Source organism: Dendropsophus ebraccatus, chromosome 3 (genome assembly GCF_027789765.1).
Source record: "Dendropsophus ebraccatus isolate aDenEbr1 chromosome 3, aDenEbr1.pat, whole genome shotgun sequence".
Classification (NCBI taxonomy): domain Eukaryota; kingdom Metazoa; phylum Chordata; class Amphibia; order Anura; family Hylidae; genus Dendropsophus; species Dendropsophus ebraccatus.
Window position 1 is genome coordinate 56,266,789 of NC_091456.1, and position 26,976 is coordinate 56,293,764.

General features: G+C 44.0%; 1 protein-coding gene across 2 annotated transcripts; it reads right to left on the minus strand.

The window, feature by feature from the left end:
- Positions 1-24,160, minus strand: PSAT1 (phosphoserine aminotransferase 1). Of its 2 annotated transcripts, none has more exons than XM_069964249.1 (9): positions 23,872-24,160; positions 22,017-22,077; positions 21,295-21,364; positions 18,641-18,846; positions 17,068-17,252; positions 15,610-15,779; positions 13,969-14,097; positions 12,509-12,646; positions 1-1,090 (listed from the first exon to the last, which is right to left on the minus strand). In XM_069964249.1, the coding sequence occupies exons 1-9, from the start codon at positions 23,929-23,931 to the stop codon at positions 988-990; spliced, it is 1,122 nt and encodes a 373-aa protein (XP_069820350.1). In that variant the 5' UTR covers positions 23,932-24,160; the 3' UTR covers positions 1-987. The 2 variants fall into 2 exon arrangements, with proteins under 2 accessions (XP_069820350.1, XP_069820351.1); XM_069964250.1 differs by having other exon boundaries at positions 17,068-17,240; positions 23,872-24,158.
- Positions 24,161-26,976: the final 2,816 nt, after the last annotated feature.

Sequence of the window (26,976 nt, forward strand, 5' to 3'; positions counted from 1 at the left end):
AACCCTCAAAAACAAAAATGCTAAGTACTCTGGATACCACAATACACAGTTTATTTTTTGCATAACAATATGCAGGCACAGCAATTATCTCAGGAAAACACATCTGACCTCTATTTACAGATAAGAAAATGAGTATGAGCAGCTAGACCAACGATATAGAACAGTCGCTAAACAAATAGAGGAATGTATACCGTGACTGGAAACCTAAACACTGGCTGAAAAGGTATTCAACGGTTGGCACATATCTTGAGATTTCCACATGGCACTATTTATGGAGGTTTTTAATTCAGTTTTTTGAGCCAAAGAAGAGAGAGGATTCAAATGAATGGCAAATACAAAGGATTATACTATTCCTGCTGAACTTCCTTTTTGGTTTTGGTTAACAAAAAACTGTGTGAAACCCCTTTTACATACAAAGGCCAGAGTTGGTCAAGACAGGTTATTGCAAACACCAATGACAAGAAACACAAAGAAAATGTAAAAATACTATTGGTTTGTTCTCTTAGTACAAAAAAAGTGACTAGTATCCAAATAATCATCCATACACTATGAAAATAGCTTCTCTTTTAAAGAAGTGTGCTGGGGCTTTTATCAATAACCTAACAGCAGGAAACTGTATCATATGTAAAAGAATAAAATAAACCAAAAAACATAATATGTTAGATCTGCTCTGGCGGTCCACCACAGTCTTTATTTTATTAACAGTGATGCTAGCATCTTCAGCACATAATTGCAGAGGCCAGTAATTGACTGAGGACATCATGTGGATGTACAGCACATCATCACTGCAGGAAAATAAAGACTGTGGGGGCCCAAGAGCGCTTTCCATGCAAGTGGTGGAGAAGGTGAGTTATTGTTGTTTTTCTATTTTATAGCATTTCCTGCTGTTAAGTTAATTTATTAAAGTCTCAGATAATTCCTTTAAGTGCCATATTTTATAAAGTAGCGTCATGAATATAGAGAGAAGAAGTTCTTTGGATCAATTCATCACTGGTGCGTTTCCTTGAAGTGTTTCATGAAATCTACTAGTTTTTCAACATCCTCCACAGTGACGGCATTGTACAGAGAAGCTCTGATTCCTCCTACCGATCTAAAAAGAGAAAGTCACACAAGCTTAGAAAATGGAAGTTTAAAAATATACTTTAAAATGTCTGTTAAGTGCGCAAACTCTGTCCATTTAGGGAATACAGACATCATAGGTGGGTGGGTTTTTTTCACAGTTATTTCACAAAAATAACTATGTAATATTGCAAAAATGGGGGAAAAAAAAACAAAATTGTATACACTATATATACAAACATACACACACACACACACACACACTACAACAGTAGCCCCTATGCTGCCACCAATAGCTGTCTTAGGAACTGCAGGGCTACACAAGCCCTGTCCTGGCACAGTTACATATCTCTAGCACTGCTCCTGAGCCTCCCTTGATATCTATTCTAACACATAGGCTTCTTCTCAAAGTCTAATGTCTATTCTAATGCTTGTGTCACTAGCAGTGAAGCAGAGCGAGTAAAGATAACTGTCAGCTTTTCCTTGCTCTGCTGCAGCTGAGCCTGCAGTGCTAGTGACACAGACAGCTTCCCCATGTCTAATGTCTATTCCAATGTCATCGTGCATTACATCAGTCATCAGGGGAGGCTCAGTATTGCTAGTGCTGCTGCATGGCATGCAACTCTTTATTTGCTGGAATACCCCTTTAATATTAAAAGAATAATATTGCTATAGGAAATTTGTTTCAGATTAGAGATGAGCGAACGTGCTCGTCCGAGCTTGGTACTCGATCGAGTATTAGGGTACACGATGGTATTTGTTACTCGGACAAGCATCTCACGATACTCAAGAATATATCATCATCATCAGTTTCCTGTAAGTTTGGGCGCTATTTCTCAGCCAATAAACATGCAGGAGACTCTTTGGTACATCCTGCGATCACGTGGGACCCATGCATGTCGAGTGCAGCGATTGGTTGGCCAGATCAGATGACCCTGCCATATAAAACGCGCAGCCGGCAGTGCTCGCTTCAGACGCATGCTGTGAGAGATTAGGAACAGAGCTGCTGCTTCTCAGGGAGAGTGTCAGTGTAGGATTTAGCATTCCAGTAGGCAAGGAATACTAGCAATACAAACAGCCCTTTTCATCAGGGCTTAAAGGCGTTTTTTAATAGTATTACTACAGACTGCTGGCTGGGACTTGCAGTGCTGCTACCACGATTTAACCAGCACACTGTGGTGATCGGCTGCTGGCAGAAAGGGGACATTAGGTGTTGCATACAGACCCCTAAGAAGTGCTCAGTGTAATCTTTTGATTTTGGGGCTGGTGGGGCTGCTGTACTACATTGGATTGCTGGGATTTGTAGTACACCTGCATAGAACTTCACTGCTCATTGGACGGAGGGGGGGGGGGGACGGGGGTGTCAGAGAGTGTGTCTAGGTCCAGCCACTACCAGATTGTACCTCCAGCCTACCCTAAACTAGTGGATTTGTAGTACACTACCACTTAAGTGATGATCCCTTTGCATGAGACAATTGCCAGATCCTCAAGGATCAAAGTCAAATTAAAAATCAAAACAGCGGTGGGGGGAGAGGTGGTGAGTCACATTATGCAGGGAATGTTACCCCAACTGCTGCAGTCAAATTGAAAATCGAAAGGGTGGTGGGGGTAGAAGGCTACTTGTTGGCTACTGCTGGGCCTTAACTGGCATCCATGTTGACTACTGGTGTGTGTGCCTGCCCTTGCCTCCTTGTTGCTGGGCCTTAACTGGCATCCATGTTGACTACTGGTTTTGCACAACACAGATTACTGGGTGTTCACCCTCCTGGACCCTCGGTACAAACCGAACTTTTCCACTGTCATTCCTGCTGATGAACGCAGTACGAGTGTGAATCAATATCAACAGGCCCTGGTGCAGAAGCTGAAAATGTACTTCCCATCTGACACCACTATCGCCAGAGTACGTAGTTCTGTGGGCCAAAGAGCGGGGGAGAGGAGCGGTGGAGCAGGCAGCTTGTCAAGGGGCAGGGGAACACTCTCCAAGGCCTTTTGACAGTTTCATGGCACCCCAGCAAGACTATGTCAACCATCCCCAGTCTAGACAGTAGGGGGGAAGCCTTCAGGAAGATGGTGAAGGAGTACCTTGCTGACCATACCAACGTCCTTCCTGATCACTCTACCTACAACTACTGGGTTGCAAAGCTGGATACATGGCCCGAACTGGCGCTTTACGCCTTTGAGGTGCTGGGCTGTCCTGCCGCTAGGGTGTTGTCAGAGCGTGTCTTCAGGGCAGCTGGTGTCATTATCACTGATAAGTGCACCCACCTGTCAACTGACAGCGCTGACATTTATAAAAATGAACAAAGCCTGGATTTCACCTGAATTCAACTGTCCACCCGGGGAAAGCAGCTCAACATGAAGATTCTGGTTATCTCCTCTCCTCCTCCTTCAATTCTCAGCCAACTGCCAAGTCTTCTTCCGCCATGCAGTGTCTGGCCTAATTATTGGGAGGCTCAATTGCTTCCTCACTCACTTCTAATGCTTCTCTGTGTCCTCACTGCCATGCTCTGACGTCACACGTCTGCGGAGGAGCGGGACTGGTTGCCGGGGGCCCCCCGATCGCGCCCCTGCCAACCAGCCAGCTGTTTTATTTTATTTGTTTTGTCTAGCTGACTGACAGCTGGCCTAGCCAGATTGTACCGTACAGCTCCCTCAAAACTCGTGGGTACTACACTGTATTGCTGGGATTTGTAGTACACCTGCATAGCACTTCACTGCTCATTGTAATGGGGTGTCAGAGTGCATATAGGTCCAGCCACTACCAGATTGTACAGTACAGCCCCCCCAAAACTTGCGGGAGCACAAGTATTTTTCTTGATTTCTGTATTTCATACGCAAGGCCTATCTAAGTTCCATACTGTGCAGTGTCCATAAAGTGGTGAACCCCAGGGGTAAGGGTCGAGGACAAGGGCGTGGGGTTCCAAGTGATGCTGTCGCCAGAGGCCGTGGTTCAGGGCAGGGTGACACAGCAGCACCTGTTGAGGAGGTAGCAGTGGCACACCGCAGACGTCCACTCCCTAGCTTCTTTGCCCAACTTACGGGGTTCTCAAGGTACACAGATATTGAAACCGCAGCAGTGTGAACAGGTGATCACGTGGATAGCGGATAATGTGTCCAGTAACTTATCCACCACCCAGTCTTCCACGCAGTTCACCTACACTACCCAAGGGAGTGGAACCCTTGCTCCATTAGCTCAGCCTCCTTCCCCACAGCCTGGCCCCTCCAGGGAAAGAAGGGATTCAGATCCACCACCATGCTCCCAGGAACTCTGGACCCTTCCCTGAGTCAGAGCAACCGAAGCAGTCGATCTGTCCAAACTATGAGTGGGTGATGAGAGTGGATCTGATGATGACGATAAGACCCGGTTGTCAGACAGTGAGGTTGTTGTCATGGATGTAACTCAAAGTGAGGAGGAGAGTGAGGAAATGGAGTTGACAAAAATGACGTTTAGGATACACACCGCCACAGTTAATAGTTTGTTAATACGGTTTGTGCCTTAAAGGGGAGAGTAACTATCACTTCATAGAACGATTGACGAGACTATAAACTTTCATATTGACATGTCAGCCTCCTTACCCCCAACAGTTAGCAAAATAGGGCAGAGGTGGTCAGGTAGTCACCTTTTTGTTTCTGTTTGTCTATCCGGGAAGTGATGATCAGGAAGGAACAGATGCCACACTCTGCTGAGGGCCCTCTGCCCCTTCCTTTAAGCAAGTAGGGTTAGGGTGAGCACTTGGACCCTAACAAGTTTGGTGACATGTCAGAAATTTGGAAAACGGAAATTACTTACGGTAATGATGTTTCCCGGAGTACATGACAGCACCAACCAGAGAGAGGGACCCCGCCTCCCCAGGGACAGGAACCTGAAGAGATAAAAGAGCAGGCCCTCCTCTTCCTCCTCAGTGAATTTCCGAGACCAAAGAGAGCCTGAATTATTAGTTACAACAAACACTTATAACCGTACCCCTATCACCAATTCCGACATTAACACCCTGTGAACACCCTAGTGCCAACAGAAGCCGAACAGAAAAGAAAAGAAAAGAAAAGAAAAGAGAAGAAAAGGGTGGGTTATACCATGGTGCTGTCATGTACTCCGGGAAACATCATTACCGTAAGTAATTTCCGTTTTCCCCCTCGACATGACAGCACCAACCAGAGAGAATACCAGAGATGGAATTTAGGGAGGGACCACTGCTTGTAACACCTTTCTCCCAAAAGCAAGCTCTGAGGCAGAAGAAAGATCTAACCGATAGTGACGAAAAAAAAAAGTGTGCGGTGACGACCATACTGCCGCCTTGCAAATTTGATCCAGCGAGGCGTCTCCCCTTTCGGCCCAGGAGGTGGCCACTGCCCGAGTAGAGTGGGCCTTTACAGAGAGAGGAGGAGACAGACCAGAAGACGAGTAACACATACATACAGCCTGCCTAATCCACCTAGCTAGGGTCCCCCTAGACACCCTATCACCTCTATTAGGACCCGCAAACTGTATAAACAGGGAATTTGTCTTTCTAAACTGTTTTGTTATTTCTAAGTACTTAATCACTGTCCTCCTTACATCCAGCAAGTGAAATTCTTTTTCCCTATCATTCCTGGGATTATCACAGAAGGATGGGAGGACTATTTCTTGCGTTTGGTGGAAATTAGAGACTACCTTCGGTAAGAAAGAGGGGTCTGGTTTAAAAATAATTCTATCTGAAAGTATTCTTGTGTAAGGTTCTGAACTAGACAAGTGGACTATCTCACAAACCCTTCTGGCTGAAGTAACTGCCACAAGCAAGGCTGTTTTCCACGTTAAAATCTTAAGGGAAGCTTCCGACAATGGCTCAAAGGGCCCTTTAATTAAAGCATTTAGGACCACATTTAGGTCCCATGGAGGAGTTCTATTCACTACCCTGGGACATATTTTTACTAAAGCTCTAAAAAAACGCATAATCCAAGGATGTCTGGCTAGCTGTTGATCATACAATGCCCCTAGCGCAGACACCTGCACTTTCAGGGTTGCTGGTTTTAACCCTTTCTCCAACCCTTTCTGCAAGAAATCAAGAATCTTCGCTATATTTGGACTACTAAAATCTAACTGTCTTGTTCCCACAAAATTAAAGAAAGTTTTCCAGATTCTAAAATAAATTTTGCAGGTAATCGGCTTTCTGCTCAGCTGCAAGGTAGAAATTACGGAATCTGATAACCCCTTGCTCTTAAGAATCATCCTCTCAAGAGCCAAGCCGTCAAGTGTAGATGTTGTGCTTGTGGATGCAGAATCGGGCCCTGAGATAGTAGGTCTGGTAGTTCTGGTAGCACCCACGGATCCGCAATTGACAAATCTCTGAGGGCTGAGAACCAGGCCCTGCGAGGCCAAAACGGGGCGATCAGAATGACTCTCGCCTGATCCTGTCTGATTTTTCTTAACACCCTTGGGAGAATGGCTATTGGCGGGAAGGCATACGCTAGATCCCACCCCCATGTCTGTGACAGGGCGTCCACCGCCATCGGCTTGTCCATGGGGGACAGTGAGTAGAACCGATCTATCTGTCGATTCTCCCTGGTTGCAAATAAATCCACCTCCGGACTTCCCCACAGACGTACAATCTTTTGGAAGATTTCTCGGCTCAACTTCCATTCTCCCTGTTTTAATCGATTTCTGCTTAAGTAGTCCGCCCTTATGTTTTGCGATCCCTTTAGATCAGGCATGTCCAAACTTTTTTCGAAGAGTGCCAAATTTGATGAAGTGAACATGTGCGAGGGCCGACCATTTTACATGCTACATGCTATATGCTTTATAACACAGGCAGATAATAGCAAGCTGGATACCTGGGGGGCCGTAAAAGTTCGGAACGCGGGCCGCAAATGGCCCTCCGGACGGACTTTGGACATGCCTGCTTTAGATGGACAGCCGAGAGGCTTAGGAGATTTATTTCTGCAAAGGCAAAAATTTCATAAGACAGATTCAATAAACTCTTACTTCTTGTGGTACCCTGCCTGTTTATTATGGCAACCGCTGTGGAGTTGTCTGTAAGCACATTAATATTTGAGTTCTTAATATATCCCTCTGACATCTTAAGAGCCTCACTAATTGCTGCCAACTCTCTAAAATTAGATGATCTTTCCTCAAAGGAACTATCCCATGATCCCTGAAAATCCAAACTACCTAAGTGGGCTCCCCAACCTGAGGGGCTGGCATCTGTAGTGATGACTAAAGGACATTTCCTGACCCAGGATAACCCCACCGAAAGATGCTCTGTCTTCAACCACCAGGATAAACTTTTCACAACCTCCTTTGTCAACACTATGGATCTGTCTAGCCCTCCCGGGGATCCGTCCCAAAGATCTAAGAGATATGTCTGAAGGGGCCTGGAGTGTGTCTGCGCCCATGGGACTGCTGGAATAGCTGCCGTAAATAACCCCAGCAAGGACATACCCCTTCTGATTGTGAGCCTGGGATTTCTTACTGCCAGCGACACTGTGGATTGTATTTTCTGGATCTTTTCTTCTGGCAGAAAAGACCTTTGAACAGAAGAATCTAAAACGATCCCCAGAAACTTTTTCCTTTGCGCTGGAGACAAAAAAGATTTTTCATAATTTACAATCCAGCCCAGCCTACCTAGGATGGCTAAAGTTCTATCTACTAGTGACTGTAATAACTCTGCTGATTCAGCCACCAACAAAAAATCGTCTAAATAAGGGATGAACAGACCTGGCCCTTCCCTGACATGCGCTGCCATCTCTGCCACGATTTTGGTGAACACCCTGGGCGCTATCGCTATGCCGAAGGGAAGAGCCTGGAACTGGAGGTGAAACAAAGAACCATTTATACATATAGCAATACGTAGGTACTTCTGAAATTGTGAGTGTATAGGGACATGTAAGTAGGCATCCTTTAAGTCAATAGATGCCATAAAACAATTTTTGCTAAGTAAATTAACCGTAGACTTGACCGTCTCCCATCTTAAATTTTTGGTATCTTAGATACTTATTTAATGGTTTTAAATTAATAATAACTCTATAGGAGCCATCCGGTTTCTGGATCAAAAAAAGGCTAGAGTAGAAGCCATGACACCTTTCAGCCTCTGGCACTGGTACCAGGACATTTTTATTTATCAAAGAAATAACTTCCCCCTCTAAGGTCTTCTGACCCATTTCCCCCATGTGACTTCTTGTCACCAAAAACCGGGTAGGGGGTAATGACACAAAGTCAAAAGTAACTCCTTCTCTAATATAACTGAGAACCCAACTGCTACCGCAGATCTTTTCCCATTCACTAAAAAAAAAACTTCAATCTGCCTCCGACTTGCTCTGAATTATTGGCCGGCTGGCTTCTTCCCCATGTCCGATTTCTGGTTGAAGAGGTATCCCCTAGCTCTGGATGCCCCTCTTCCTCTTGATCTATCTGCAGCTCGACCCCGGAAGTTTCCCCTTCCTTGTACCCGAAAGGACTGGAACCTTCCTGGTTGAAAAGTAGAGGGAAACCCTTTCTTCCTGTCCCCTGCTTTTTCTAATAAATCTTCTAGCACTGAACCAAATAATGTATTTCCCTCACAGGGAATGTTACACAATTTTGTTTTGGCCACTGCATCTCCTGACCAATTCTTTAACCATATGGCCCTCCTGGCTGAATTGGACAGGGCTGTGGATCTTGCGGAAAACCGCAAGGCATCCGCAGACGCATCCGCTAAAAAGGATGCTGATTTTTTTAGCCTGGGCAAGGATGCTAACAGATTTTCTCTAGACTCACCAGACTGCAGCCCTTCCTCCAACTGTGCCAACCATAATAACATAGCCCTAGCTACACAAGTGCTTGCTACACTCGGCTTAAAGGACTCTGTTGTGGCTTCCCAAGCTCTCCTTAAGAACCCCTCCGCTTTTTTGTCCATTGGGTCCTTCAAGGTGCCCAGATCTTCAAACGGGAGAGTTCCCTTCTTTGAGACTTTGGCAATGGCCACATCTATTTTTGGGGGATGGACCCACCCTAGATTTTCTGAGTCGTTAAAAGGGTATTTCCTTTTTACCGCTCTGGGCACAAACCCCTTTCTATCAGGCTTGGACCATTCCCTCTTAATAAGGGCTGAGATGCTTCTGTGGACTGGAAAGACTATTTTCTTTTTCTCCTCCAGCCCCCCAAACATGATATCTTGGATTGACTTAGGCGCTACTTGTTCCTCCAGCTGCATAGTAGCTCGGACCTCTTTAACTAAAAAGTCCACATCCTCTAAGGGGCACAATGGCTTCCCTCCAGCATCTTCCTCTGGCACATTAGCTTCCTCTATTTCAGAGGTATTATTTTCTGCCCCATCCGCCTCCTGATCAGAATAACCCGCACCTGCATGCGAGGGGCCCGCAGCCTCCACAACCAGAGGGGCTGCCACAGGTGGGACTACTTTTAGAGAGTTCTGGATTTCCGTTTTAATCAACTCCCTAAAAATAGGAAAACACAAAAAACCACCTTAGCTATGTGCTGACCTTTCACCAGTAATATGCTGGGCAACAACAGAGGAATCACTCACTTCATGGATGCTAGCAAGGTAGACATATTAGGGACTTCTGCTGACACCATCTTGCTCACACAGGAGTCACATGTAGGACGATCCAAATCAGCCGGCAACCTGACTTTACAGATCCTACATTCTTTCTTAGTAGATTTTGAGGATCTCTTAACCTCCTCCTCCTAAGAAAACATCATATTGTCAGCTCCCTGAGAGATTTTTTGTCTTACCTCCAAGTGACCCTCAGCCCTCTGGTACCCTGGGTTTTTCTGCCGTCCGTTCCGATTCCTTTCTTTCACTCATCGCTGCGTCCAGTGACCGGCCTTCTCACCCCCAACCGCCTGCGCCACACTCTCGCCTTTATGACACCACGAGCGCTCCTCACTGAAGAGCCTCCGGCATCCGGCGCTCTTCCGGCGTGTGACGCGGCTTCCGGAACTTCCAGACGCGTCACCGCGCGTCACTTCCGGAAGTTCCGATACTAGGCCCCAATCCTCCGGACCCTCCGGCGCGCCACAGCGCTTCCCCGGAGCTCCGTACTGCGTCCGGCCTGACTGGGAACCGATCCCGATGTCTCCTCAGTCTCCAGGGTGAGTAGGACTTAGGCCGAACTACGGCCTCTAGAGCATCCCCCTCAGCTTACAGCCCCAGGGAATAGAGGGAGCTCCGGTCTCCTACTTTTCTTCAGGCTTCCCGCAGGGACAGGAAACCACTGAGGAGGAAGAGGATGGCCTGCTCTTTTATCTCTTCAGGTTCCTGTCCCTGGGGAGGCGGGGTCCCTCTCTCTGGTTGGTGCTGTCATGTCGAGGGGGAAATTATGGTTACCCTTCAGTTTAATTTGTTGGGATATATACATATTATAAGTTTGCACAGTATGAGAGAGAAATCTATCTAGCTGTGCTCATGCTTGTTTGTTAGCACTAGAGATGAGCCAACCGGGTTCGGGCTCTAGTCCATCCGAACCCGAACGATCGGCATTTGATTAGCTGGGGCTGCTGAACTTGGATAAAGCTCTAAGGTTGTCTGGAAAACATGGATACAGCCAATGACTATATCCATGTTTTCCACATAGCCTTAGTGCTTTATCCAACTTCAGCAGCCACCGCTAATCAAATGCCGAAAGTTCGGGTTCGGATGGACTCGAGCATGCTCGAGGTTCGCTCATCTCTAGTTAGCACTTAAACCAGTTAGCACTTAGAACTGTCACATTAGTCAACTAGGGAATGGGATGTCACTATTGTTGGGTGACTGTTTTCAGTTCAAAGTTCACATTGTAAAAGTTTAAAGTTCTGCATTTATTTCACTTTTCATTGGTTGTTGTTGCTTGATTGCACAGTTTGAGTTCACTTTTACCACTTTAATAGTTTAGAAGGATGTGTGCTTTCCCCCCCCCAAACATTTGCACTATGATGTATTACACCACCCCTTACTAAGACACCATGTATAGATATATTGTACTTTTTTCTTAATTTAAATTTTTATTAATCTTTCTTAATGGTTCTCTGTGTGCTCACTGCCATGCTGTGTCTGGTATAATTTTTGGAAGGCTCACTTGCTTCCTCACTCACTTTTAATGGTTCTCTGTGTGCTCACTGCCATGCTAGGTCTGGTATAATTTTTGTAAGGCTCACTGGCTACCGCTTCTACCTTGTTCACTCAGTCCTCACCACCATGCTGTGTCAGGCTGAATTTTTGGCTGGTTCATGATATGCTACTTCCGTTTTAATGGTTCCCTGTGTTCTCACTGCCATGCTGTGTCAGGCTGAGTTTTGGGGTGGTCCATATGCCTACCTGTTTTAACCAGGCTGTTGCACAGAATTAGGCATAATGGTGCCATTAGGCAGCCTCAGAGGCATGCATACATGCTGCCCCTGCTGTTTCCTGTCCATTTCCATCAATTTCTGAGGTTGACAGGTTTTCACACGACCTTCCCTCTACCGAACCCCTGCAAAAATGCTCCAGTCTCCCATTGACTTCAATGGGGTCCGTTACTCGAAACGAGCACTCAAGTATCGGGAGATATTCGTTTCGAGTAACGAGCACCCGAGCATTTTAGTACTCGCTCATCACCATTTCAGATGCATCTAAACTTCTCCATCCATTTTCAATAACTGTCAGCAAAACATTTATTCAGACAACAGTTATTTTTCCTGAGGGTAGGCTGTGGTCAGACTGCTCTGGCATTAGTCTATACCTCTAAGAACAAAAGGATCAGGTGAAAAAAAATCCGAGCACTCTTGACCGCTCCACTGAAATCACCTAAAGAGTCAGGAAGCTCTTTAACTTGTCCTTAGTAGTGGAGAAGAACTGTCAAAAATGTACTAATATTATAGCATCAGGACAGAAGTACATGATCTGTGTGTTCTTTGTGACCTGTGAAGAACACAAGATCATGTCTTCTACAAATGTCCTTGAATTCTGTGAAATCACAAAGTTGTTAATAACTGATTTATTTATATAGCACCAACCTATTCTGCAGCACTTTACATAGCTTGTAACCTACCTGTATGTTTTTAGATTGCAGGAGGAAACTGGAGTACCTGAATGAAATCCACATAAACACAGGGAGAACATACAAACTCCTTACAGATGTTGTTCTTGGTGGGATTTACATGGCAACAGTGCGAACCGCTCAGCCACTGTGCTGCCCATACAATAACAGCTACTGCAATACAGCAGTCCAACTGATCCCACTATGTGCAAATGGCACACAGACAGTACCATTTGCATATGGCACACAGACAGTACCATTTGCATGACACATTACATGGGTAAAGCAGAAAAGGACGAAAGCACCCACAACTTCATTTCCATTAAATATACACATACTCCATTCACCAACACGGAAATCAACCAATCAGGTGGCATTACTGTCTACTGTAGATACACTGTGCAAAAATTATTTCTATGATGATTGAGGAAAAATGAGAAATTATCTTAAACTAGATACTGCAAGAATAATTTTTTTTTACCTGTGCCCTTTCAGAGACATCATGCCAAGAGCCACAGCTTTGTCAAGAAATTCTTTCTCCAAGACACTGTCACCCTTGATACTTCCGATACGGAAAGGAATATTCATTCTGCTCCTGCTTTTTTTCTCTACAGGACACCTGTAATAAGAAAATTGTGGTTCTCTTGTTAGAATAGATGAAAATCACTCATCTGAAAATCTGAGAAAAATCTAGGGGCCTCTTTAACAATTGTGCTTTTTTTTTTTTGGGGGGGGGGGGGGGGGGGGGGCATTTTTTTGGGCTCAAAATTTATCATTAGGTGCAAAGGCCTCAATGAATTTGCACATTATTTGTGCTTGCATTTTTTTGGCGCCAAATATAAAATAAACAAATAAATAAAACCCACACATGATGAATCTGGCTACAAAAAAAAAAAAAAAATAGCCCACTTAAACTGCTCAAAAATAGTGCAAATGTCTTCATAAATGATACGTATTTTATGCCCTGCGGAAAAACAATGATAAATATGCCCCTTAGTGTTTGATTTGGGCAAAATTGCTTTTCCTATCAAGACTTAGAGATCAAATGTGATCTCAGAAAATTTTGTACCTGTTTGGAAAACACATATGATTCATATAGCAACCTCAACCTATTTAGCCAAGTACAGAAACGTACTATAATTCTATTCCTAACATAGCACTGTTTAGGTAAGTACTAGATTACAAATTAAAATTTCAAGTGCAGACTAAGGCTATGTTCACACAAAGTCAAAAATTGAGAAAAAAAAAAACATCCGATTTCGCTATTTTAAAAAAATGGTCTGTTTTTGCCACAATATAACTGACTGCAATGCAATTGCATTGAAGTCAATGGGAAGACGGACGTCCTATGCACACAATGCATTGGAAAAACGGACGTTTTTGCCGCGGACGTCAAAATAATGAACATGAACATTATTTTCGGACGTTTTTTGCAAATAGCGGACGTTTTGTATTAGTTGTTCACACACAGTTCTTCTATTGTCAACGTTCTTTCTCCGTTTTTACTATTAAATTCAATGGATTTTTCAATTAAGCCACAACCAAAGGGCAATTAGTAACCCTAAACTAAGATAATGTGCAAACACCCTGGGATGCCAGGCTTCGAAAAACGGCCGTTATTTTAGACTCAAAATAATGGACGTCATTTTAAACAGAGTTGAAAAAAAATGTGTGAACATAGCCTAAGAAGGACATAAATCCCATAATCCCAATCCCAAATATTTTACCGAACTCCCCATAAGTAACACCCATTAAAAGGGAATCACCGACAACTTCTAGTAAGCCTAAAATGTTTGCTTACATAGAATACTAAATTGCATTTACCTGCAGGTTTTATACCCCTTTAAGGCTAAAATAAAAAAAAAAATAAAAAAGTTTCATCAACATATTTCATGCATTTTACAAAACACCCTATAAGAACAAAAACAATTAACAACTTACACAAACAATCCATTGGATTCATCTATAACATTGTAAACCATTTCTGATTTGATAATGCTCAGTTTCTCCATATACGCTGCACCTCCATTATTCTTAATCCATTCCAACACCAATCCCATAATGTAGATGCTAAAACACAACAAAAGTTTGTTATTTTAACATTCCTAAATCTGGCAATGAGATACACAGTCTGGTAATACAGGGTAAAATAGAAAAGGGTCACATATCAAAGGATAAAAATTGTTTGCAGAAAGTAGTGCCACCTGGGCGGGGCTTCACGACCACTGCACCACTTCACCCTGCTCACATCGGCCCCGCCCCTCCACGACATCATCAGCGTCTAGGCCCAGCACCCTCGTCTGTATGGGTCGACCTGGAGGGTGTGTAGACCTCTAGGCTGGCCTTTCCAATGGCCACCAAGGGGCGGGGTCTAGACGATGATAATGTCACGGAGAGGCATGGCCTACACCACTGATGTGGGTGGGGAAAAGTGGCACAGCTGCCGTGAAGCCCCGCCCAGCTGGCACAATCCACCAACAATAAAAAGCATTTTTCATTGGACCAAGCAACAAGAAATCTATTATAAAGTAAGGTATGACAACTGCAGAATTTAGGCTTTACAGCTATGTAGAGAAATCCTCATACAAAAAGGGGGTGACAGTATCACTTTAACCCCTAGACGACCCTGGACGCACCTGTACGGCCAGGGCCGTCTACGGGTGTTCAGCGCGGGGCCGCGCTCTGAACCGCCGCGGCTATTAGCGGGCTCAGTCCGATTGCCGTGCCCGCTAATTAGGTAATCGGATGCATAGATCTATACAGCATAGATCTCAATGAGAGATCAGTGCATATACTAGAAGTGTTAAAGAAAAAAAAAAAAAAGTGTCATTAATAAAAAAAAAAACAAAAAAAACCTCCCCTTATAAAAGTGTGAATCACCCCCCTTTTCCCATGTTATAAATAAAAATAAACAAACAAACATACATACATACATGTTTGGTAACTATTAATCAATCACATTCCTGATCTCGCACGCTAAACAGCACAAGCACATAAAAATCCCAAGGTGCAAAATTGCATATTTTTGTTGCATCAAATCCAGAAAAATTGTAATAAAAAGCGATCAAAAAGTCGCATATGCGCAATTAAGGTACCGATAGAAAGAACACATCATGGCGCAAAAAATGACACCTCACACAGCCCCATAGACCAAAGGATAAAAGCATACATTTGTTAACAATGGTTTGAATTTTTTACAAGCCATCACATAATATAAAAGTTATACATGTTACATATTGTTGTAATCGTACCGACTTGAGGAACATATATAACAAGTCAGTTTTACCTCCAAAAAAAAGAAATGCGTTATTTTTTTTTCAATTTCACCACACATTGAATTTTTTCCTGCTTTTGCAGTGTACATTAACAAAAAAATTTAGCCTGTCATTGCAAAGTACAATTAGTGGCACAAAAAGGAAGGGCTCATGCGAGTTTCTAGGTAAAAAAAAATGCAAGTGCTATGGCCTTTTAAGCACACGGAGGAAAAAACGAAAACACAAAAATTTAAATTGGCCTGGTCCTCTAAGGGTTAAGTGCCAGGCAACAAACACAACAAATGACAGTTACCTAGAATTCACATACCTGAAACATGGAGGCGTGTTATACAGGGAACCATTTCCTGCTTGGATTTTGTAATCTAGGATAGTAGGGCATTCTTTCAATGTGAAACCCAATAAATCTTCCCTTACTATAACCACTGTGACTCCAGCACAGCCAACATTCTTCTGAGCTCCAGCAAAAATAAGTCCAAACTAAAAAGCAAAAATATGTGGTTAGGTGGGAGGGGAATTTGCATTTTTTTGTAAGTAGAAAAACCTTTAAAAAAATTATATTTAAAAAAAAAAAACACAGCCTATTAAATAATTAAGTGATGGTACCATATTTTATATTAGCAGGTTATTTTGAGGGTTTTTCCCCCCAACAATCTGGAAAAAAAAGTGTGCTCATTTTATTTGTTGGCTATTAGTATAAAAGTTATATAATTTCAATGGACACCATGCTCCCCTTTTCCCTGGGCAACTCAGGTTTCCTGATATGACACCAGTACCGGTCCCTGCTGGACACAAAATGACTAGCCAATTTACATAAGTCAATGAGACTGACATTAAATGGGCACTGTCACTACAAATAACTTGTGAATTGCCATCAGGCATGTCAAAAGTTTTAATCACAGCGGGTCTCACTGCTGAGACCCACTAGATCGGAAGATAAAGCTGTGGATAGCAGCAGCGTCATCCACTGCCCAGCGGAAGCAGCAATCCCTCCACTGCTATTTCTCCTGATCAGAGTGGGTCTCAGTGAGAACTGCGGTGATCAATTACTTTTGACATGTTTGATAACATAAAAAACAGGAAACTGCAACAGCAACCTGCAAGTGTCAGGACTTACCATACATACACCCTCCAGCGTACACATAATAAAAACTTGTTCTAAAAATTTTAAAAAAGGGAGGTTCCTAAACTATTTGTTCAGAGTGTACCATCTCACCACATTAAGGTGAACCTCAGAGGGATGGTCGTACACTAGCAATGGCCTCTTGGACTCACATTAAGCCTACAAACTGGGCATGAAGGATCCAACTAATCTTCATTTCAAACACCCACAGGAGTTAGGTGGAGTGCAAGCCAACAGAAGGCAGCCCCCCCCTTTATAGAACACAAAGAGAAAAAACTCAATGCCTCTGTTCACACTATTGTTGCACTTGCCTGTTTTTTTGTCTGTATTTTAGCCACAGCGACATGCAACCTGCGTAGTGTAAACAGAGACATTGGAGTGCTGGCCATTTTTTGTTGTTTATTTGTAGTGACAGTGCTAATTTAATGAGAGTCACATTAAGTTACACAGAGAAAGTGACTTCCAATCCACAAACCAAGCAATGTCACTTTATAAAACAGTGGAGACTGGAACAATTGTCATACTGTGGAAACAAAGCTGCCTGGTAAGAGGGGCTGCAGTTTACACTCACCATGCTACCTCCAGGATAAAAAAAAAACAAAAAAATAATAAAATTAAAAAAAATGTTTTAAAAAAAATACATACCTTTGAAATATCAATTGGTCTGGATAGGAAGTTTGAGGACATATCGCTAACCAATACTGCTCCCTTTACATCAGGGATATCCTGAAATTCCACTCCATGTACAGTTTCATTGGCACAGTAGTAAACATAGGAAGCTTCTGGGTTAAGATTCCAGCTGAATGGATCTGGAATTTCTGAAAAACAAACTGATTTATTAAACAAAAAAATAAAATAAATAAAATATTCAATAATTATTTTAAAGTCCATTTGCGTAAAATAATGTGGCTTTTTAAAAGGGTATACTTGGCTTGCTTGTGCATTACATAAAGCATCAAAACAAATTTCAGTAAGGAACAGTCCCTTACAGCCTCTCATCCTAAACAAACAAACTACCCCTATACCTATACTACCCCAACACTATTGTATCATGATTTCTGAGTTCCAATGCAGTTCAGGAAATCAGTGGGTGCCCACATAACCCTGCGCTGTGGGAACATGACCAGCCCACGGGCATGCAAGTCTTCTGCCAGAGAGCACAGCAGTGCTTTTTTAACCCCTTAAAGACCGAACCAATTTTCATTTTTGTGCTTTCATTTTTCATCCTTGTGTCTAAAAGGCCATAAGCACTTGCATTTTTTCACCTAAAGACCCACATGAGGTCTTATTGTTTGCGATCCCCCCACCCCCTCTAGACACCAGGGATGGTTTCTTAAAGCAATTTAAATGCAGCTGCAGCTTTGATTTTACCAAAACTGAGAAATAGTCAAAGTAATATTCTCTATGGGGGACCTTAAGACTGGTGTACTTTTATGCCAGCCTTAAATTAGGCCCCGCCCACAATGACCCTGCCAGAATCACTAAGAGGCCCTGCGCTTAATGCAGGAATTGTGCAAAAAATTACACCTGCTCTGGAGCAGGTGTAAATTTTTGCCTTGTTTACATCAAGGCATAAACCTTGATATATGAAGTGCGGGAAGAGGCCATATAAGTGTATCTTAGAGATGAGCGGACCGTCGGACTTTTGGTCCAACGGCATCTGCGCTCTATTGTCATGCCTGTGATCCCCGCCACATAGTTGCCATCCTGCGAATATGCGGCCAGGATATTCCAGGGATTTAAACATCGATTCCCTGGAATATCCTGGCCGCATATTCCCGGGAGCGCAACTATGCGGCCGGGGTCACAGGCATGACGAGAGAGTGAACTGCTTTCGGACCAAAAGTCCGAACAGTTCGCTCATCTCTAATCTTAGAGGATCAGCATAATCCCTTTTATTTTTCACTTTTCTGTAAGACCACTGGCTGGAGCCTCTGTAATCTGTTTGCAGTAAAACATAAAGACTGTTAAGCTCCACCCCCACCCCAGCTATTCATCAGCTGGAAATAGAGCAGAACAGCAAAAAAAACAAACATATTTTTCCAGTCTGCTTATTGGTTTAGTGCAATTTGCTGCCTGACAAAAAAAAAAAAAAAAAAATGAACATATCGCTGTTAGGAAGTGTATTCCAACCAGATCTTTACTAGTTTTTATGGAGTGACAAATATTTACCCCTCAAATTTACTAATAACTTGAACAGATTAAGGAGCTGATGTACCTGTGTAACTTGCGAGCTTTGGATGGACAATGTTTACTTTTCCATATTTCTCCGCTTCCTTGGCAGCTTTTGCTGACCAGGCGCCTGTTACTATGTAGTCTGCACATTTGGCTTCTTTCAAACCAATAAAATTAAGAGGTACAGCACTAAACTGTCCACTTCCACCTCCTTGCAGGAAAAGAACTTTATAATTGTCTGGAATATTTCTGTTTAAATGAAAAATAATGGATATCAGTAAGTTAGTACAGTAAGTATATCAACAAGAATTTATTAATTGAAGCACACTCAAATAATCGGCCCATAAAAGTGTAACCGATCAGCCAAGAAGAGGGAAAGCACCCACTTGTCAGCTGATAGCATCTTTTGAGCAGCCCTATAAATCATTGTTTACCGGCCGTACATCTCTGTAAATCTGGCGTACATCTGAGTAAATGGGGGATGCGTGGCCGATAGCAATGCATTTAAATGGCCGCACAATTAGTTGTGCAGTGCAAAAGCACTGCAAACGAGCGCTGATCTCGGTGATCAGCGCTCCTTTGCTTCCATAGATGCACCCATATTAGGCCATTTATAAGGACCCTTACTGTAAACTCTTAAAATACCTTACCAAAAGAAAGGGGGAATACACCCACCAACAAAAAATGCAGGACTGTTTACAAAACAGTTAAAAAAAAAAAAAAAAAAAAATCACAGTATAGGAACTGACACATAACCAGATCCCCAAGGAATTGGTGGTAGTAAATTAAGCTACACAGCAAATATCCAGCTATAAAAAGTGCACAAATAGTATATATTACTGTTGATTTACACAAACGAAGCATTGAGCATATAACTAGACCAGTATTAATACACAGTAAAGTACAAAGCATATGTAAATCAAATACCATAAATGTATACTACCAATAGATCTTGTCCTTAGTACAGCGACCACCATACCACTCACCCAACGCAACGCGTGTTTCGCATACTTGCTTTATCGAGGGTGATCTTAAAATACCCTTCAGCAATATGGACCAACAGGTCCAGGTGTGCTAAGCCACAAATAGAGGACACTTTCAGCACCTGTTATGGGTATCTGATTCTCAGCGTGCTTACAGTGAGTTTGTGTTCGCACAAACCTAAATGCTCTATATTTCAATCCCAGTGAAAGGAGAAGATGGATGCAGGGCTGGCGGGTATTCATAGATACAGATGTTTTTTTTCCTGCAACATCCAACTTATGGCTGTAGGTTGAATGTGGCAGAACCACAGATCTTAATTACCCCAACTGATTTGACTTTAAAATCTGTAGAATTTCAGCTGCTTGTGACCTTACATATACCCTACACTCAACTACACTATCTGTTTTAAAACATAGAAGAACTCCCACTATCAAATCTGCAGCCACATACAATGGAGCAGATTTACTACTGCAAATGCGACAGAATAAGGCTGGGTTCACACTACGTATATTTCAGTCAGTATTGTGGTCCTCATATTACAACCAAATCCAGGAGTGGATTGAAAACACAAAGGATCTGCTCACACAATGGTGAAATTGAGTGGATGGCCGCCATATAACAGTAAATAACTGCCATTATTTCAATATAACAGCCGTTGTTTTAAAATAACAGCAAATATTTCCCATTATATGGCGGCCATCCACTTAATTTCAACATTGTGTGAACAGATACTTTCTGTGTTTTTAATCCACTCCTGGTTTTGGTTGCAATATGAGGACCACAATACTGACTGAAATATACGTAGTGTGAACCCAGCCTAATGCAGTAATTTGGACCAAATAAATGGTCTTACATGGCTTGTGCCACATTGATTACAAGTTTTGGACCCTTTCTTTTAGAACCCCAACACCACACCCTATATTTCAGAAAAGGTGCAAGGCCTGAGCACAAAGGGACATAGCCTAACATGCAACACCATGAGCCAAAAATGCACCAGAATTCTAGCACAAGATTCTGGTGCATTTTCTCTGCAAAGTCTTATCATGTAGTCAGTTCTCTAGCGTACATCTATTTTCAATTTGGCACTGACTAGGCTTCAGAGTGCTCATGCACTTCCCCCCCCCCCCACCCATATCTAATAATACCTTATGAGAACATTGACTTACATTACAATGGGTCTCGTGCTGGAGGAAAGCTAGTTATATTCAGTGGGGAATAGGAAGAAGAGACACTTTAAGGCATTTCTGGCTCCAAATTCAAATTAGATGTTCGAGGACATAAGACATGTCCTAGTGGGGATTGCAATTAGCTAATATAAGTCTAAGTCTATCTCTGATTAAATCTAAGCAAACTAGCTATATATTTTTTTATTTTTTTTTTAAACAGATCAACATTGTTGCTGATACGGATGGACTACAGATGCGATCGCAGACCATTCTTCATGGATCACAGACTAAAAATAGCTGACCAATATGCGAACCTAAAAAAATCACTGAACGTGTGAATAAGGCCTTACTTAAAATCCAGGTCCAGTTTCCTGAACCTGGACTTCAAGTAAGTATAGCTTTATTATAAAGCATGATAACAAAAACTAACGTAAATTGCACAATGGTTTATTTCACATATGAAAAGTCACACTTTGAATGTATATAAAGAAAAAAACATAATGAACATTGTTGAGTACAGATTCATTAAACAGTTCCAAGGACTTACAGTAATTCTCTCATAAAAATCTCTGTAGTATTTAAAATCTTTGTGAAATCAGATGATCTGTGGCTCATTTCTGTAGGACACATGGGGAAAAAAAAAACAAAAAAAAACATAGGACATAAGTTAATTTGAAAATGCTATTCATGTCACAAATCACTAGAGCATGCTATGTTTTCGTCAAGCTACAGCATGACCTATTTCTTGTAATTGTTGTGTTCTGACTTCACTCGGGAAAAAGTGCCTCCTTTCTAAAAAAAAAGCATTACTTCTTGCACAGTTTTCTTGACGCTGGTTAGAGCAGTGTTACAGCTGTATTAGGGTGCTTTTACACAGAGAGCTTTATCTGACAGATTTTTTAAGCCAAAGCCAGGAACAGAGTATAAACAGAGAACATGCCATAAAGGAAAGACTGAGATTTCTCCTCTTCTCAAATCCATTCCTGGCTTTGGCTTCAACAATCTGTCAAATAAAGGCACCCTTAGGGCACGTTTACACTATGGAATCTGCACCGAATCCTGTCTGCTCTTTCAATAGGGGGCCTCACACACTTCTCCACTCAAAGAATTGACATGTCTGGCCTGCCGCTATGGTAGCTAAGCCACTTCAATCAGCAGAGCTTTGAGACAAGCAATGTATATCGCTATAACAAACCCAAATAATTTCTTCCAGGTACTTTACTTACTGGACAATTATGGAAAAAAACCTTAAAGAATCTGTATACTCACCAAGAACACTTATGCCAAGTCCTTTGTAGTTAATAAATTCTTTCTGAGCTTCAAGCAAAACCTGCAAAATAAATAAAATAAATCTATTTTAAAACTCTAATGTTGCACAAGATATAACAGTCATGTTTTATTGTGAACAGATGATAACTAGGGCATCAAACAGCACTGGTTTCATACAATGACATTTCACAAGAATCATCTTGCCACTAGTACCAGACATGTTTTTACAAGTAGTGGACAGATGAAAGCAGAACTTATATAAATTCAGGCAATAATGTGCAGAGCGAGGGAATAAACGCTGACAGAGCAGAAGCTGGGAAAGTTGGGAAGAACTATTGTGGGGAAAGCCAACACCCCCCCACCCACCAGTCATGCTCCTCCTGTTATTGGTCAGAGAGTGACAGCTGATGCAATTGGTTTCTGCATTGAGTCTTATCTGTGCCAGAAGAACAAGTCAGCATTGTGTAGCCTGCTGCAGCCAACATTATACAAGATCTTTTATACATTTATCAGTTTTGACTAATGCACAAAGTTTAATCCATTGAGTCTTGACGTATTTATGGCTTCAATCTCACACCATCTGAATACTAACTCTCTTACATGATATGAAAGGTGCATGGACATCCATACATGCCCAAAGGAGCCATAGTACTCACTGGTACTCAGTTTTTGCAATATTCATACATTTTTAGTTAAATCATCATTGTTCGCACCTCATCACACGTCATGCAGCACTATAGTTATGTAACACAGTATGTATTTAGGGTATGTTCACATTTAGCAGATTTGATACTTCAATAGGGAAGTCAAAACCTGCAACAAATCTGCAAAGAAATCGTCCCTTCCTTTTAAGATAACTCATGAATCAGTGATTTCTAGATTATAATATTTTGGAAATAATACAAACTTTACTTATACATCAAGCATCTTCTCTATTTCCATAACCATCAGACGGGCACAAGGCAATGAAAGTCTATGGTGCAGGATCCTGCAAGGTGCTTAGCAGGGCATGCAGCACAGCTTACAGATGGGGGGCTGGGGAAGCCCTATCTATGTGCATGCAGCACTGCTTACAGATGGGGGGGCTGGGGGAGCCCTATCTATGTGCATGCAGCACAGCTTACAGATGGGGGGCTGGGGGAGCCCTATCTATGTGCATGCAGCACTGCTTACAGATGGGGGGCTGGGGGAGCCCTATCTATGTGCATGCAGCACTGCTTACAGATGGGGGGCTGGGGGAGCCCTATCTATGTGCATGCAGCACTGCTTACAGATGGGGGGGCTGGGGGAGCCCTATCTATGTGCATGCAGCACAGCTTACAGATGGGGGGCTGGGGGAGCCCTATCTATGTGCATGCAGCACTGCTTACAGATGGGGGGCTGGGGGAGCCCTATCTATGTGCATGCAGCACTGCTTACAGATGGGGGGCTGGGGGAGCCCTATGTGCATGCAGCACAGCTTACAGATGGAGGGCTAGGGGAGCCCTATCTATGTGCATGCAGCACTGCTTACAGATGGGGGGCTAGGGGAGCCCTATGTGCATGCAGCACTGCTTACAGATGGGGGGCTGGGGAGCCCTATCTATGTGCATGCAGCACTGCTTACAGATGGGGGGCTGGGGGAGCCCTATCTATGTGCCTGCAGCACAGCTTACAGATGGGGGGCTGGGGGAGTCCTATCTATGTGCCTGCAGCACAGCTTACAGTGCATGCAGACAGGGACATTTACATTATTGGCAAATAATAGTCCCATTCACATTGTTATACACACAACCCCACAATACACCAGCCTTCTCTATGCACCATTCTATAACATCCAATAATATCCTGGAGCTGCTAGAACAGCAATACTCACAGATGGAGGCAGCTTGGCTGGGCCGGCACCAAAATTGAGAACCTGTGTGATGACGTCCATGGCGGCGGTGAGAGGGGCTGATGATCGGGGGATCGCTGGAGTGTACGGGGGACAAGCGGTACTGGTGCACAGTCCAGGCTCTGCATCTCAGCCTCAGTAAATATTAAGCAGACAGGGCTGTTTTCATTGGTCAATTTCACATGGTGATTTTTGCTCCCGGGCGATGGTTGGACGAAAGCGGCAGCCGGCACTTCTGATTGGCTGACTGTCCACGAGCTCGGCGCGTGATCGCTCTGTACCGATGCAAGGCTGAAATAAGATTGCACCATCCAGCAACAAACCTACATGTGGAGGAGGCGGGGCCTCGCCTCAAGACGCACAGCACACCTGCATGTACATCCAGCCCGACTGTACAGAGAGGACACACTGAGGGGACATATCATATACTATGTACACCCTCCCTCATATACATGTATACAGCCTGACTGTACAGAGAGGACACACTGAGGGGACATATCATATACAATGTACACCCTCCCTCATATACAGCCTGACTGTACAGAGAGAGGACACACTGAGGAGACATATCATATACAATGTACACCCTCCCAAATATACATGTATACAGCCTGACTGTACAGAGAGGACACACTGAGGAGACATATCATATACAATGTACACCCTCCCAAATATACATGTATACAGCCTGACTGTACAGAGAGGACACACTGAGGGGACATATCATATACAATGTACACCCTCCCTCATATACAGCCTGACTGTACAGAGCGGACGCACACTGAGGGACATATCATATACTATGTACACCCTCCCTCATATACATGTATACAGCCTGACTGTACAGAGAGGACACACTGAGGGGACATATCATATATAATCAGGGCCGTCTTACCCATTGGGCAGGGTAGGCGGCTGCCCGGGGGCCCTTGCGTCCTAGGGGGCCCCCTGCCCTCTGGGACACACCTGTATTTTTTGCTTTATAAGACGCACTTATAAAACTAAGTGCGTCCTATAAAGCGAAGACGGCTTCCAAGCAGTGCTGAGCACCGCAAGGAAGCCGTCCTGCCCGCCCCCTCTATTGCCGCTCACTAAGCATATGCATAGTGAGCGGCCCTGAGCGACCCCCTCCGCCCGCCCCTTCTATCGCTTCTCAGCTGAGCCAATCAGAAGCCCAGGAAAGTGCAATGAGCAGCACTTTCCTGGGCTTCTGATCGGCTCAGCTAAGCGGCGATAGAAGGGGCGGGCAGTCCAGGAACTCACCTGTCCGCCGGCCCCAGCAGCTCCTCTCCCTGCAGCGCGCACTCCCGATATCCTCCGGGCACAGGCAGCGGGGTACAGAGACGCTGGATGTGTCGTGCAGCCGGACACTTCCGGCACAGGCAGTCTCTCTGTACCCCGCTGCCTGTGCCCGGAGGATGACGGGAGTGGCGCGCTGACGGGAGACATCAGCTGCTGGGGCCGCCGCACAGGTGAGTAACTGGTTTCTTGTTTTGGGGGGCACTGGCTACTATGGGGAGCACTGGCTACTATGGGGGTACTGGCTACTATGGGGGGCACTGGCTACTATGGGGGTACTGGCTACTATGGGGGGCACTGGCTACTATGGGGGGCACTGGCTACTATAGGGGTACTGGCTACTATGGGGGGCACTGGCTACTATGGGGGCACTGGCTACTATGGGGGGTACTGGCTACTATGGGGGGCACTGGCTACTATGGGGGGCACTGGCTACTATGGGGGGCACTGGCTACTATGGGGGTACTGGCTACTATGGGGGGCACTGGCTACTATGGGGGCACTGGCTACTATGGGGGCACTGGCTACTATGGGGGGCACTGGCTACTATGGGGGGCGCTGGCTACTATAGGGGTGCTGGCTACTATGGGGGGCGCTGGCTACTATGGGGGGCACTGGCTACTATGGGGGCACTGGCTACTATGGGGGGCACTGGCTACTATAGGGGTACTGGCTACTATGGGGGCACTGGCTACTATGGGGGGCACTGGCTACTATAGGGGTACTGGCTACCATGGGGGGCACTGGCTACTATGGGGGGCACTGGCTACTATAGGGGTACTGGCTACTATAGGGGTACTGGCTACTATGGGGGGCACTATATGGGGGAATTGACTACTATGGGGGGGCACTATATGCAAAGATGTGGGGGATTTGATGGCGGCGGTTGGGGGGGGGCCCAATTCGCACCTCTGCCCAGGGGCCCATAATGCTGTTAAGACGGCCCTGTATATAATGTACACCCTCCCAAATATACATGTATACAGCCTGACTGTACAGAGAGGACACACTGAGGGGACATATCATATACAATGTACACCCTCCCTCATATACAGCCTGACTGTACAGAGAGAGGACACACTGAGGGGACATATCATATACAATGTACACCCTCCCTCATATACATATATACAGCCTGACTGTACAGAGAGGACACACTGAGGGGGACATATCATATACTATGTACACGCTCCCTCATATACATGTATACAGCCTGACTGTACGGAGAGGACACACACTGAGGGGACATATCATATACAATGTACACCCTCCCTCTATATACAGCCTGACTGTACAGAGAGTGAGGACACACTGAGGGGACATATACAACGTACACGCTCCCTCATATACGTGCATACAGCCTGACTGTACAGAGAGAGGACACACTGAGGGGACATATCATATACAATGTACACCCTCCCTCTATATACAGCCTGAGTGTACAGAGAGGACACACACTGTGGGACATATACAATGTACACTTTCCCTCATATACATGTATACAGCCTGACTGTACAGAGAGGACACACACTGAGGGGACATATCATATGCAATGTACACCCTCCCTCATATACATGTATACAGCCTGACTGTACAGAGAGGACACACACTGAGGAAACATATATACAATGTACACCCTCCCTCATATACATGTATACAGCCTGTGTGAAGTGGTAGGCTCTCTAGTAATCACCCTTTGTGTAAAAGAACTACATTAAGTATGATTAGTTCAACATTTATAACTTTTACTAGTGTAGAAAAAATGAATAAAAGAAAGTTAAAAATAGA